We start from the raw sequence: 13,313 nt of genomic DNA on the forward strand, positions 1-13,313 counted from the left end.
CCATGCGATGATAATAGCAGAGCCTTTTTCTAAAATGTTTTATGAGTTGGAGAACACATTGGGAGGAATCTTAGACCATTCCCCCATGCATATTCTTTCCAGATCCTTTATTTCCTCTGTCTGCGCTTCTGGACTGCCCTCTACATTTAATGCCACAGGTTTTCAATGGGGTTCAAGTCCGCAGACTGAGACGGCCATTGTAAAATGTTGATTATGTGAGCAATTAACCATTTCTTTGTGGATTTTAATGTGTGCAAGGGGTTATTGTCTTGCTGGAAGATCCACTTGCGGCCAAGTTTCCGCTTCCTGGAAGAGGAAACCAGGGTCCTACCTGGAACCAAACGGGTTCTACCTGAAACCAAAAAGGGTTCTTCAAAGGGTTCTCCTATGGGGACAGCCGAAGAACCCTTTTAGGTAGCACCTTTTTTTCTAAGAGTGTAGCACTCTCAGACCACCATCCAAAGGCTAAATCTAACTCTCTCAGAGGTAATCTAAAGTGAAAGCTACTAATTAACCAATGATGATTAGAGGCTAAAACTGGTCCACCCGAACAGACCCCATGCAGTTTTAGCCTCGAGTCATCATTGGTTAATTAATCAGATCGAAATGTATAGTGTAGAACATTTGATTGTCTGTCATGTAGAATAGGGAATCTATTAATTGAATGTCTAGCTACAACATTCTAAATGGTTCACCTCACTGAATACAACCCAGTTGTTTTTTCACACAGTAAAGTGCTCATCTCATAACATTCATCTCCAATAAGGATCAAAGTAGTACTTTAATTGGACCCAACATGTAAATCTTGTTCAGTTGTTGCGCTGACATTGAATTCTCAATGGGCTTGCTTGTTGTATTTTCTATAACATCCACTAAGCATATTTGTTAACACTTTATTTGGATAGTCCATCTGTAGATGCTCTACAGACAATCGGTAACCTTTCAACTAACTATATACTAACCCTTACCCTTATCCTAACCCTAAACTTAACACTAACCGTGTCCTTAATCCTTACCCTAATTCTAAACCTAACCCTAACCGTAACAAGCAGTTGCTTATCAACAGATAGCTTGTTGATAGTATCACCACCAGTAGAGCATTTACAGCTGGAAAATCAAGACTATCCAAATAAAGTGTACATTATAGTGCATGGGTTATCCAAAGTCAAGAACATACCGGACCAGACGCAGCCTAATAACATGACTGCAGTTCACTGTCACTGTCTATCTCTGTGTAGTGGTAGTATGCGTTACTCATTCTCCTTGGCACTGGTTCTCTCTAGGAGGTTTTAAACCAGCCATGGCGTGATAATCTAATGGGATTTAATCTATTAGTCATTCATTCAAACACAAATGGCCAATAGAGGGCGATGTGGGAGCTGCTTGAAGCATTAAGGAGCGCTTACTGGACCAGAGGCCTCAATTACAACATTCTTAAAACCCATTGGATGAGAAGGTCAGAGGTCCCACCCCCCTAACCTTATCATCCAACAGGTTTTGAGAAGGGGCCAAGGAGAGAGGATGCAAGGAATCAAGGAAATGCAAGTGAGATTCTCCCATGGTCTTAATTTTTTATAAATTTATTTCCTGGTATGTTCACTTCTTAACATATGAGGTTTGTATGACTACACCTATGAATAAGTGTCAGTAAGTGGGTTCACATTGTAATGCCAATCAAACCAAATCACACATTTTCACATTAAGTCTAAGCATTATAAAACTCACCTTTACAGTGTACTTTGACTTATTGTATGTAAAGCATACAAAGTTGTGAGTAACAACCTTTTTTAAATGAAACCCCTGGCTTATTCTGTAAAACAAACAAGCCCTATTTTAACAACAGGATTAGGTATAGATAAGGTATAGGTATTGCCCAATAGCTGTAACTCTAGTGCAACGTGTCAGGACTGTACACAACCTATTGACCTTTCTGTCAAGCAGGAATGACAGCCATGAAGGGCGGCAGGTAGCTTAGTGGGTAAGAGCGTTGTGCCAGTAACCGAAAGGTCGCTGGTTCTAATCCCCGAGCCGACTAGGTGAAAAATCTGTCGATGTGCCCTTAAGCAAGGCACTTAACCCTAATTGCTCATGTAAGTCGCTCTGGATAAGAGCGTCTGCTAAATGACTAAAATGTAAATGTAATAACTGGTTTGTTGTGGAATATCTCATAATGACCCTTTGCTGGCAGCAGTGATATAAGGGACAGAGTGATTACAGAAATGTTTACAGTTGATATATGCAGCTGTTACATGCCTCGGACTGAGACGTGGTGAGCTGACAAACCTGAATTAGCAGGATAGAATGAGACGGATAAACGTTAGTGGTGTTCAGTAGTAGGCATTCTACAAGATTTATTAAAATATTGTTCTCTTTTGTTAATCTTTTTGTTGTCAAAATCAATTAGACATTACAATTGCATTGTAGTATTATAAAAACAATCACCATACATCTACACATTCAAATATAACCTTTCACTAATGGTCAAATCAAAATATTGCATATAATCTGAGGCTATTCAATCAGTACTATTTAGCATCAAAATCTATTTGGCATGTAAAACCATCAAATTGTACCATAAGAGGCTACATTTCATTACACACACATATACATACATATATATACACATCTTACTGTACTAGCAGTGTCAATTTTCAATAGCTACAAATGACTGGAGGCCTGTGTTAAACAATGCTACAACCATTACATTTTAACCATTAACACGTAAGCTAACAATAGCTGAAACCCACTAGCCTAGAGCTAGCTAGCACTTAGCAAAGCTACATTTGGTTAGCATACAGCTAACGCACTATTATAAACTTTATTTATTTACAAATATCAACACTAACACATTTTATCGTCACATCGCATACTTAGCTACATATATTCTCTGAACTAAACTGAGCCTTCGTTCATAGAAAATAAAACAAATAGGAGCTAAAACGTTCTTGAAAAAAAGAACAAAAAGTTTGGGCGCCATATTAATCACTTGTCTTAGCTACATATAAACCATTAGCAACCTCCATTACTTACAATGGGGAACATACCAATACGTTTTTTACTCGATTAAAACTCCCTACAATTGCCTTCAAACGTCACCAAACTCATGGACTATGTAATTAACCATGTTCTCTCAATATATTGAGAGTCATATTGCACTTTTGCACATTACATACCTAAATTAACAGGATAGAATGATGAGATGGAGAAACGTTGGTGTTGCTCAGTAGTAGGCATTCTACAAGATTGAAGAAGAAACCTCCAAGATCTCACTAACGCTCCCATTTAACGTCACAGCTCCCCCTAGTGGCAGTACTCATACACATTAATTTAAATGCAAATACCTAGGAGGCCTAGAAAATGATCCAAGGGATGGCCCCATAAAATAACTAACAAAATAAAACATCAAAACATGACCATAGATATTTGTGTCTGTCACACAGCCATTGTCAATGGTAGAGGATGTCGGCTTCAATTTTGCCCTAATGGCATGTCTAGAACCAGACTACAAGATGTCAAAACCATGACGGCGGGGATGGAGAAATTGTACAATGATTGCTCTGCAAGTAGGCCTACAAAGCGGGAGCTATCAAACACTATACGTGGCGCAACAGATTGTTGGAAGTCTATGAACACGTTATACATCACTGCAGCAACCCATCACATTGATGAGCAATGGGACATGAAGTCACATGTACTACTGACAACTGAGAACATGCAGGAGAGGCACACAACAGAAAATCTAAAACGGCATTAACTACCATCGTTTCTGAGTGGATGGGGGACAGCAGTAAGGTGAGTGCTGTCTGGAAGAGGTTTCCACTAGATAGCACAGCCACAAAGTTGGCTACTTCGTATACAGAGAAATTATAGAAATAGGTGGGGTTTAAGACTTTGTTGCTGTGGTAATGTAGTATCTTAAACAGTCTACAAATGCTGATTGTTGCAGGAAAGTGTGATAGAGGGAACTTGGCCCTAAGATTTTGCTGATGTGGCAAAATGGTGTACTCTACTGTGCTGGAAAACATCTGGAAAGCATTACTAAATTCCTGGAAAAGAGGATATGTAATGGCCTGGGATTGGTTTTTTTAGAATCACACCATAATACGTCACAAAGGATATAAAACCATGTCTGAACAATAGAATAGGAAGAATAGCTAATCAGATTGGCTCGGGCTGTTTTCCAGACATCTGCAGGAGTCTGTCAAAATTCGATGCTGTAAACTCTTTGTTATAATAAACCTTTGAAAACAGAGTACAGTGTCGGCGGATATTCTTATCATCACAAGCATGGACCAGCAAAAGTGTTTCTTTTAGTAACCACAGTAACTATAGTGACGACCATCTGGTAGGTAGCCAGGTCTGGGGTAGATTGAACTGCATTGCCCCTTAAGGGTTGTTCTAATGCACGACGCAACGCGGAGTGCCTGGACACAGCCCTTAGCCGTGGTATATTGGCCATACAGTATATCACAAACCCCAGAGGTGCCTTATTGCTATTATCATCTGGTTACCAACGTAATTAGAGCAGTAAAAATACATGTTTTGTCATACCTGTGGTATACAGACTGATATACCACGGCTGTCAGCCAATCAGTATTCAGGGCTCGAACCACCCAGTTTTATAATTAACATAAGGAAATGGTTTCAGATATCAGTGATCCATCCATTTGCTCAATAGCAATTCACCATAAAGCATTCTTTCGTCTGAGCCTAGCAAGCAGGAATGGCATGTTCACATATTTTGTTAAGGGATTATAATGAGGAACATCAAGCAGAGGGAATTGTGCAGAAGATACATTTATGCTGCAAAAAGTTCGATTTCAATTATTGATTTTTAAAATAATTTATTCCAGTTATTGACTATGGCGATATCGTTTATATGAATGCAGCTGCCACTGTTTTGAAGCCATCGGACGCAGTTTATCATAGCGCATTGCGCTTTATTACGGGCAATAGGTTCAGTACACATCATTGCATCTTGTATCAGAAAATAGGCTGGCTATCCTTGAAGTCTCGTAGATCAATGTATTGCATAATTGTTGTCTCTTGCATAAACTTTTGCCATACTGTACCTTAACTCATTGTTAACCTTCAGACGTACAGTGAATTCGGAAAGTATTCAGACCCCTTGACTTTTTACACACTTTGTTACGTTACAGCCTTATTCTAAAACTGATTAAATTATTTTTTTTCCTCATCGATCTACAGACAATACCCCATAATGACAAAGCAAAAACAGGTTTTTAGACTTTTTTTTTTTTAAATACCTTATTTACATAAGTATTCAGACCCTTTGCTATGAGACTCAAAATTGAGCTTAGGTGCATCCTGTTTCCATTGATCATCCTTGAGAAGTCTCTACAACTTGATTGGAGTCCACCTGTGGTAAATTCAATTGATTGGACATGATTTGGAAAGGCACACACCTGTCTATATAAGGTCACACAGTTGACAGTGCATGTCAGAGCAAAAACCAAGCCATGAGGTTGAAGGAATTGTCCGTACAGCTCCGAGACAGGATTGTGTCGAGGCACAGATCTGGGGAAGGGTAACAAAAAATGTCTGCTGCATTGAAGGTCCCCAAGAACACAGTGGCCCCCATCATTCATAAAATGGAAGAATTTTGGAACCACCAAGATTCTTCCTAGAGCTCGCCGCTTGGCCAAACTGAGCAATCGGGGGAGAAGGGTCTTGGTAAGGGAGGTGACCAAGAACCCGATGGTCACTCTGACAGAGCTCCAGAGTTCCTCTGTGAAGATGGGAGAACCTTCCAGAAGGACAACCATCTCAGCAGCACTCCACCAATCAGGCCTTTATGGTGGAGTGGCCAGACGGAAGCCACTCCTCAGTAAAAGGCACATGACAGCCCGCTTGGATTTTGCCAAAAGGCACCTAAAGACTCTCAGACCATGAGAAACAAGATTCTCTGGTCTGATGAAACCAAGATTGAACTCTTTGGCCTGAATGCCAAGCGTCACGTCTGGAGGAAACCTGGCACCATCCCTACGGTGAAGCATGGTGGTGGCAGCATTATGCTGTGGGGATGTTTTTCAGCGGCAGGGACTGGGAGACTAGTCAGGATCGAGGGAAAGATGAACAGAGCAAAGTACAGAGAGATCCTTGATGAAAACCTGCTCCAGAGCGCTCAGGACCTCAGACTGGGTCAAAGGTTCACCTTCCAACAGGACAACGTCCATAAGCACACAGCCAAGACAACGCAGGAGGGGCTTTGAGACAAGTCTCTGAATGTCCTTGAGTGGCCCAGCCAGTGCCCGGACTTGAATCCGATCAAACATTTCTGGAGAGACATGAAAATAGCTGTGCAGCGACGCTCCCCATCCAACCTGACAGAGCTTGAGAGGATCTGCAGAGAAGAATGGGAGAAACCTCCCAAATACAGGTGTGCCAAGCTTGTAGCGTCATACCCAAGAAGACTTGAGGCTGTAATCGCTGCCAAAGGTGCTTCAACAAAGTACTTAGTAAAGGGTCTGAATACTTATGTAAATGTCATATTTCCGTGTTTTTTTTTTTCCTTTTTTGCAAAAATTTCTACAAGCCTGTTTTTTCTTTGTCATTATGGGGTATTGTGTGTAGATTGATGAGTGGAAAATAAATGTTTTATCAATTTTAGAATAAGGCTGTAATGTAACAAAAAGTCAAGCGGTCTGAATACTTTCCGAATGCACTGTATAAGTTACCAGACCGGGAGTCAGGGATGGTTAACCCTGGAGATCCCTTCAATCTCCATGGAGTTAAGTAAATCTGCTCTCATGTGGAATGACCTCCAAAAGTCCTTAAAGTTGGTGGAGTTCGTACCTCTAGGGCAATTCAGGTGGATGTTAGAGGGCCTTCTTACTGTAGAATGTGTTTGTTTCATATGATTGTGTTTTGCTTTTCGTGTTTTGTGTTTGCTTTTCATGTATTGTGTAGTTGATGTGTATATAGATATGTACTGTATAGCGTAATTTTTGTTTATTGATGTGTTCATGCAGGGCTCATCTGCGAAAGTGACTGTGGTCTCAGCATTACTTAAATAAAGGTTAAATAAAATTAAATAAAATGTCACTGGTAAAATACAGTTTATTTGTAGGCCTATAGAGAAGTACATTTGTACGAGTTTAGAATACTAAGCAGGTTGAGCAGTTTACTAACCCTGTTAGCAGTGGCGTGTATTCATGGTTGCCAAGGGAAACCAGGCTTCCCCAAAACATTAACCAAGAAAAAAAGAAAAAAACATAAAATAATTTATTTTTCGTTTCATAAACATTGTTTCATAATTTTTCTTCAATTCGCAAGAGGCTGAATGTATCTCACCGGAGAGCGAAACAGCGCCCCTCTGTCTCAGTATGGGTAGGCCATCTATCTGCTGCTGTCTGGTCAAAAAGAGTATTACATTGTTGCCGCCCGTAGCTTTGAATGCAAGGGAAGCCAGCGAGCATTTGGCCTCTCTTGATTAAAAAAAAGTATTATATAATAGCCAATAAGCAAATGCCCTAAACTGGGTGAGCTCAACTGTGAATGATCCTGGCGCACCAAATAAAACTGCCAAGGGAAGCCAGATTGTATTTGGCTTCACACCAATCACATCAAAGCAAAGCAAAACGTAATTGACAGAAAAACCCCTGAATTGTTGCATCTCGTTGTGTTGGTGTCCTCTGGTGGCTAGCTAGCTAGCTAAAATGGGCCCTTACCTAAATTAGCCATGGATGGAGATAGGGATTTTACTTCATTCTCCATACTGGCCAATGATTATAACGGAAATGCTGATCCAACCATAAATTCATACATTGTGCCCTGGCCTGAGAGGATGGAAGTTCAATATGTAGCTAGATGTAGTATGCTAATGTTAAGTAGCTGGCTCATTGTTGCCCATGAAAGGAAGTTAGGCCAGCGAACAAGCATTTTAGCCATGTAGCCTAGGACAACAAAAAATGTAAGTGTGTACTGTACTGTATGACAGAGTCATAGACTGTTTCGTCAACATGAAAGACAGGACGATGGCATTGGCGTTTCTCAACAAGTAGGGTGAGTCAACATGTTTTTTTGGTTCTACTTGCAAGAACACACACACAGAAATCAGAACCATGGACAGCCTGGTCATATTTAGCTTACATTGATTGGACTTAATAGTTTTTGGTATCTTTTAGTTGTCACTGTATTAGACTTAGCAGAGGTGATTTGATGATGTTGAAATGTTGAAGTTTAAACATTGCTGGACTAGTGGAGGCAGCTTCTGTTTTCTTTACAACTTGCAGTAACTCTCCATGGTTCAAAATCAATAGTTGTTTAGTAGTCCAAAAATGTCGGAAACATTAACTTGCTTGACCATGCTGTAGGTCATGTAACTGTTTGTTACACGAAATATGCTTTGTGGACTTTACCAGGCAGATGTTGCTCTCCAGTTTTGTGATGAAACAAAGGTGTGATTGAATGTATTCTGCCACTGTGTCTTCTTATTGTCTCGGCCTTAGGCCTATATATCACGGTGACAAGGCATATGAACTAACAGGTTATAGAGCAAACAACGCAATTATCACAACACATAGGTCGTAATATGGCTTTTCTTCTGGCTTAGCTTCCCCAGTGATTTTACTCACGCACCACTACTGCCTGTTAGCCAATTATAGCCCTACAGACAAGTACAGGCCTCTCACACCTTGACGTTTTTTTAGACAAGAATTCCCTCCTAGCCCTCTGTTAGCCTGTATTTCGTGAGCAATTATACCAGATTTTTACCCAAAGGCAGCCCAATTCTGATATTTTGCCCAATGTTTTGTATTTTGACCAATCAGATCCGAACTGGGCTGCATGTGTATACTACGCGCTTTGAGTTTGCACTTTTGGGAGTATCCCAATGGTTCCATTGTAAAGTACTGAATGATGAAGCACAGGTCACGTATTTGACATGGGTTAATATGTATTTGATCAATGTCTACAGACTATGAAGGGTAGCATAGCATACATATGCAACGCTCTGGTCCAGGGCGCGCAGATCTAATGCAATGCATTATGAACATTATGAAGACATGTTCATACATTACGAGGAGATCCCGCACATAGAGGTATTATATCTGGTCGCGCACTATAGGCTACTTTTGTCTCACTGCAAAATGAGCGCACCAGTCCTCTTTTCCCATTTTATTTTCCACAATGTTTATCGTGCGTCCTCTCTCTGCTAACACATTCAACAACGTCTATTACATTTCAAAATTCTACTGAATTTAAATTACCCAAAACCTGTAGGCTAACCCAACATGTACCTGTTCCCTTCCAGTAAATCCAGTCTCTTTAATGTCGTCTACCGTGTGAATGACAATACGATGGTCGGTCACTTCCACCGTAAAACACCTTCCAATCCAATCCGGTGTCTTTTTTTTGAAAACTATGGCCATATTTGGTGTGAGCAGGTGTACGCGAACGCGAAGGCGGAGGATGATGCACGGTTGTGTAGAAAAGGAGGTAGCCTGCTGCTGAGATGTGGATGCCGCGCACACCTGGCTGAAAACATAATTATTGCCGGATTCTTGAAGAGAAAACATCCTAACTGACAGGTAAGCAAACGCCACTCTCCCGACGTTTAGGATAGCAAATCTGAAATGTCGAGGACTTTTTAGTCGAGTTGTATCGCAAAATGTGTTAATATTCTAGCTATTGTTAAAATCACTTGATTTGAGCCTTGTCTGTGAATACGCGTTTGAGCTGTTGGAATCAGAGCAATATATTGAGATTTTTATGACTGGTTGGAATTATTTTTGTTTTGTTCCAAATTATCGTATTTGGTTCAATTCCACTGTTTTACAGGGTCTGTTAGTACACTAGTACTCTTAAACAGTTACTACTGTGGTTAAACATTTTAACTAATGAATTGTTACGAATTCAAGTTGGCAATGGTCCTATGTATACACTTACTAATGAATTCCTCATTTGTAAAATATAAATAATACTGTAGTTGGTGGTATATGTTGAAGGTATAACCTACACCAGACAATTTTAAGATGTATGGCTTTGTTCATGCTTTTTAGGCCTTGATTCACTAATCCTCAATTGTTTTGCAGAATGGCTGAAGACGATATTGCTGCATTGGTAGTCGACAATGGTTCAGGCATGTGCAAGGCTGGTTTCGCAGGGGATGACGCTCCGCGTGCTGTCTTCCCCTCCATTGTTGGAAGACCCAGACATCAGGTTTGAACCATACTGGTCTCTTGGATATCTCTGATTCACTTGATATAGGCTATATAGTGTGTATATATACGAAAGTATGTGGACACCCCTTCAAATTAGTAGATTTGGCTATTTCAGCCACACCGGTTGCTGACTGGTGTATAAAATCCATAGACTAACATTGGCAGTAGAATGGCCTTACTGAAGAGCTCAGTGACTTTCAACGTGGCACCGTCATAGGATGTCACCTTAACAATAAGAGAATTCGTCAAATTGCTGCCCCGGTCAACTGTAAGTGCTGTTATTGTGAAGTGGAAACGTCTAGGAGCAACAAAGACTCAGCTGCGAAGTGGTAGGCCACACAAGCTCACAGAATGGGACTGCAGAGTGCTGTCCTCGGTTGCAACACTCCCTACCGAGTTCCAAACTGCATCTGGAAGCAACGTCTGCACAATAACTGTTTGTCGGGAGCTTCATGAAATGGGTTTCCATGGCCGAGCAGCCGCACACAAGCCTAAGATCCTTATACGCAATGCCATGCGTCGGCTGGAGTGGTGTAAAGCTAGCCGCCATTGGACTCTGGGGCAGTGGAAATGCGTTCTCTGGCGTGATAAATCACGCTTCACCATCTTGCAGTCCGACGGATTAATCTAGGTTTGGCAGATGCCAGGAGAACGCTACCTGCCCGACTGCATAGTGCCAACTGTAAAGTTTGGTGGAAGAGGAATAATTGTCTGGGGCTGTTTTTCATGGTTCGGGCTAGGCCTCTTAATTCCAGTGAAGGGAAATCTTAACGCTACAGCATACAATGACATTCTAGACAATTCTGTGCTTCCATCTTTGTGGCAAAAGTTTGGGGAAGGCCCTTCCCTGTTTCAGCATGACAATGCCCCGGTGCACAAAGCGAGGTCCACCCAGAAATTCCCTCATTAAAAAAGAAAGTGACCTCTCCCCAAACCCATTAACAAAAGCATAATTGTTGGTAGCCTAAAACTAAAGATTGTGGTTTCATTCGTGACGTGAAAGATACAGGCAACTCTCAAGCCAACATATCATGAAAACAACTTCTATAGTGTATCGTAACTTGCGTAGTGCAGGGACAAAGTGTAACGGTAGTGTCTTTCCCCAGGGTGTGATGGTGGGCATGGGACAGAAGGACAGCTACGTGGGAGACGAGGCCCAGAGCAAGAGAGGCATCCTGACTCTGAAGTACCCCATCGAGCACGGCATTGTTACCAACTGGGATGACATGGAGAAGATCTGGCATCACACCTTCTACAATGAGCTGCGTGTGGCCCCCGAAGAGCATCCCGTCCTGCTCACGGAGGCCCCCCTCAACCCCAAAGCCAACAGGGAGAAGATGACCCAGGTAATGAGGGGTGGGGCAGGACGGGATGCTCTAAAACACTGTGGCAGTAGTAAATAAACCCAGCCATTTTATTTACTGCATAATGTGAAGAAACTCCTCATCCACTACCAGAATGTAGAGCAGTAGATATCAGGGTTACTCTGTTCACCTTGCCTGAGGGTAGGTATTGATTAGTGGTGGGCCTCATATTCCTAGCAGTATTTGTAGGTGTTAAACGTTTTGTGTAGTCCTAATTCCCACCTTCTCTTATTCTACCAGATCATGTTTGAGACCTTCAACAGCCCTGCCATGTATGTAGGTATCCAGGCTGTGCTATCTTTGTACGCATCTGGCCGCACCACAGGAATTGTGATGGATTCCGGGGATGGCGTCAGCCACACGGTGCCCATCTACGAGGGCTACGCTCTTCCCCATGCCATTCTACGTCTGGACCTGGCCGGACGCGACCTCACGGACTACCTCATGAAGATCCTGACTGAGCGTGGCTACAGCTTCACCACCACGGCCGAGAGGGAGATTGTGCGCGACATCAAGGAGAAGCTGTCCTACGTGGCACTGGACTTCGAGCAGGAGATGCAGACCTGTGCCTCCAGTTCCACTCTGGAGAAGAGCTACGAGCTACCTGATGGACAGGTCATCACTATCGGCAACGAGCGCTTCCGCTGCCCTGAGACCATGTTCCAGCCGTCCTTCATTGGTGAGAGGTTTTTCTGTGTATTAAAGAGGAATTTTAGCTAAACATTTTCTTGTTAAAAGCCATTTGTCTATGGTTGGTGACTATAGTAATTCTGGTCCTGAACTCCACATGGTGGTGAAAATGTGATATTTTGGGGCTTTGAGTCATACATTTTTCTATCCACTACTAAAACGGAGGCTCTGAAAATGGTGATGTTTCTCTAGGTAGGTGACATTCAAGATGCACCCTCTTTATGTATTGATATGAATATTCATAAGCACTAAACACCCAACTTTTTGAAAACCAGCGGACAAAGGTTGCATTCAGCCACTGGAGTGGCTCTTTAGCGCATGTACAAGTGCTCGTCTAGACAATGTTACTCCGCTTAGTGACAGTCATTCTCCACTACACGAGCCATGTTCACAATGTTCCTATGGGGCTCTCTGTGAGAAGCATGACAGTTGAGTGTTCACTGTCCTCATTATAAGACCCATACTCGTAGGCCTGTTCATTTCTGTTCCTAGGGCTGCCATCGACATGTACATTTACTTTGTAGGAATGGAAAGCGCTGGAGTGCACGAGACCACCTACAACTCCATCATGAAGTGTGATGTGGACATCAGGAAAGACCTGTACGCCAACACTGTCCTCTCTGGTGGAACCACCATGTTCCCTGGCATCGCCGATAGAATGCAGAAGGAGATCAGCGCCTTGGCACCTCCTACTATGAAGATTAAGGTGGGCATTCATGTGTGATTCTGTGAATTTCAGCCCATGAGCATTGTGGCATCTCTCAACTAGCCCTATCCCCGCAGTCTCTTTTTGGCTTCCAAAATACTTGCATAACAAGCCAATCACAAGCTATCAGAAATCGCATGAATGTATTCTGCACTAAAACAACTTTAGATGACCTCCCCGTTTTGTGCCTAATAAATATATTAATCTGTCGTCTCCAGATCATCGCCCCTCCAGAGCGTAAATACTCTGTATGGATCGGCGGCTCCATCCTGGCCTCTCTCTCCACCTTCCAGCAAATGTGGATCTCCAAGCAGGAATACGACGAGTCCGGCCCTTCCATCGTCCACCGCAAATGTTTCTAAAGCCTTG

The 13,313-nt window shown here is 42.2% G+C and overlaps 1 protein-coding gene across 1 annotated transcript; it reads left to right on the forward strand.

The window, feature by feature from the left end:
* Nucleotides 1–10,056: 10,056 nt before the first annotated feature.
* On the forward strand, nt 10,057–13,313 carry LOC311104425 (actin, non-muscle 6.2; the record flags this gene model as incomplete). Its single annotated transcript, XM_084146256.1, has 5 exons — nt 10,057–10,182; nt 11,291–11,530; nt 11,789–12,227; nt 12,763–12,944; nt 13,163–13,313. The coding sequence occupies 5 exons, from the start codon at nt 10,057–10,059 to the stop codon at nt 13,304–13,306; spliced, it is 1,131 nt and encodes a 376-aa protein (XP_084002382.1). The 3' UTR covers nt 13,307–13,313.

The sequence above is a fragment of the Coregonus lavaretus genome (assembly GCF_964263955.1).
Source record: "Coregonus lavaretus genome assembly, chromosome: 28".
NCBI lineage: Eukaryota > Metazoa > Chordata > Actinopteri > Salmoniformes > Salmonidae > Coregonus > Coregonus lavaretus.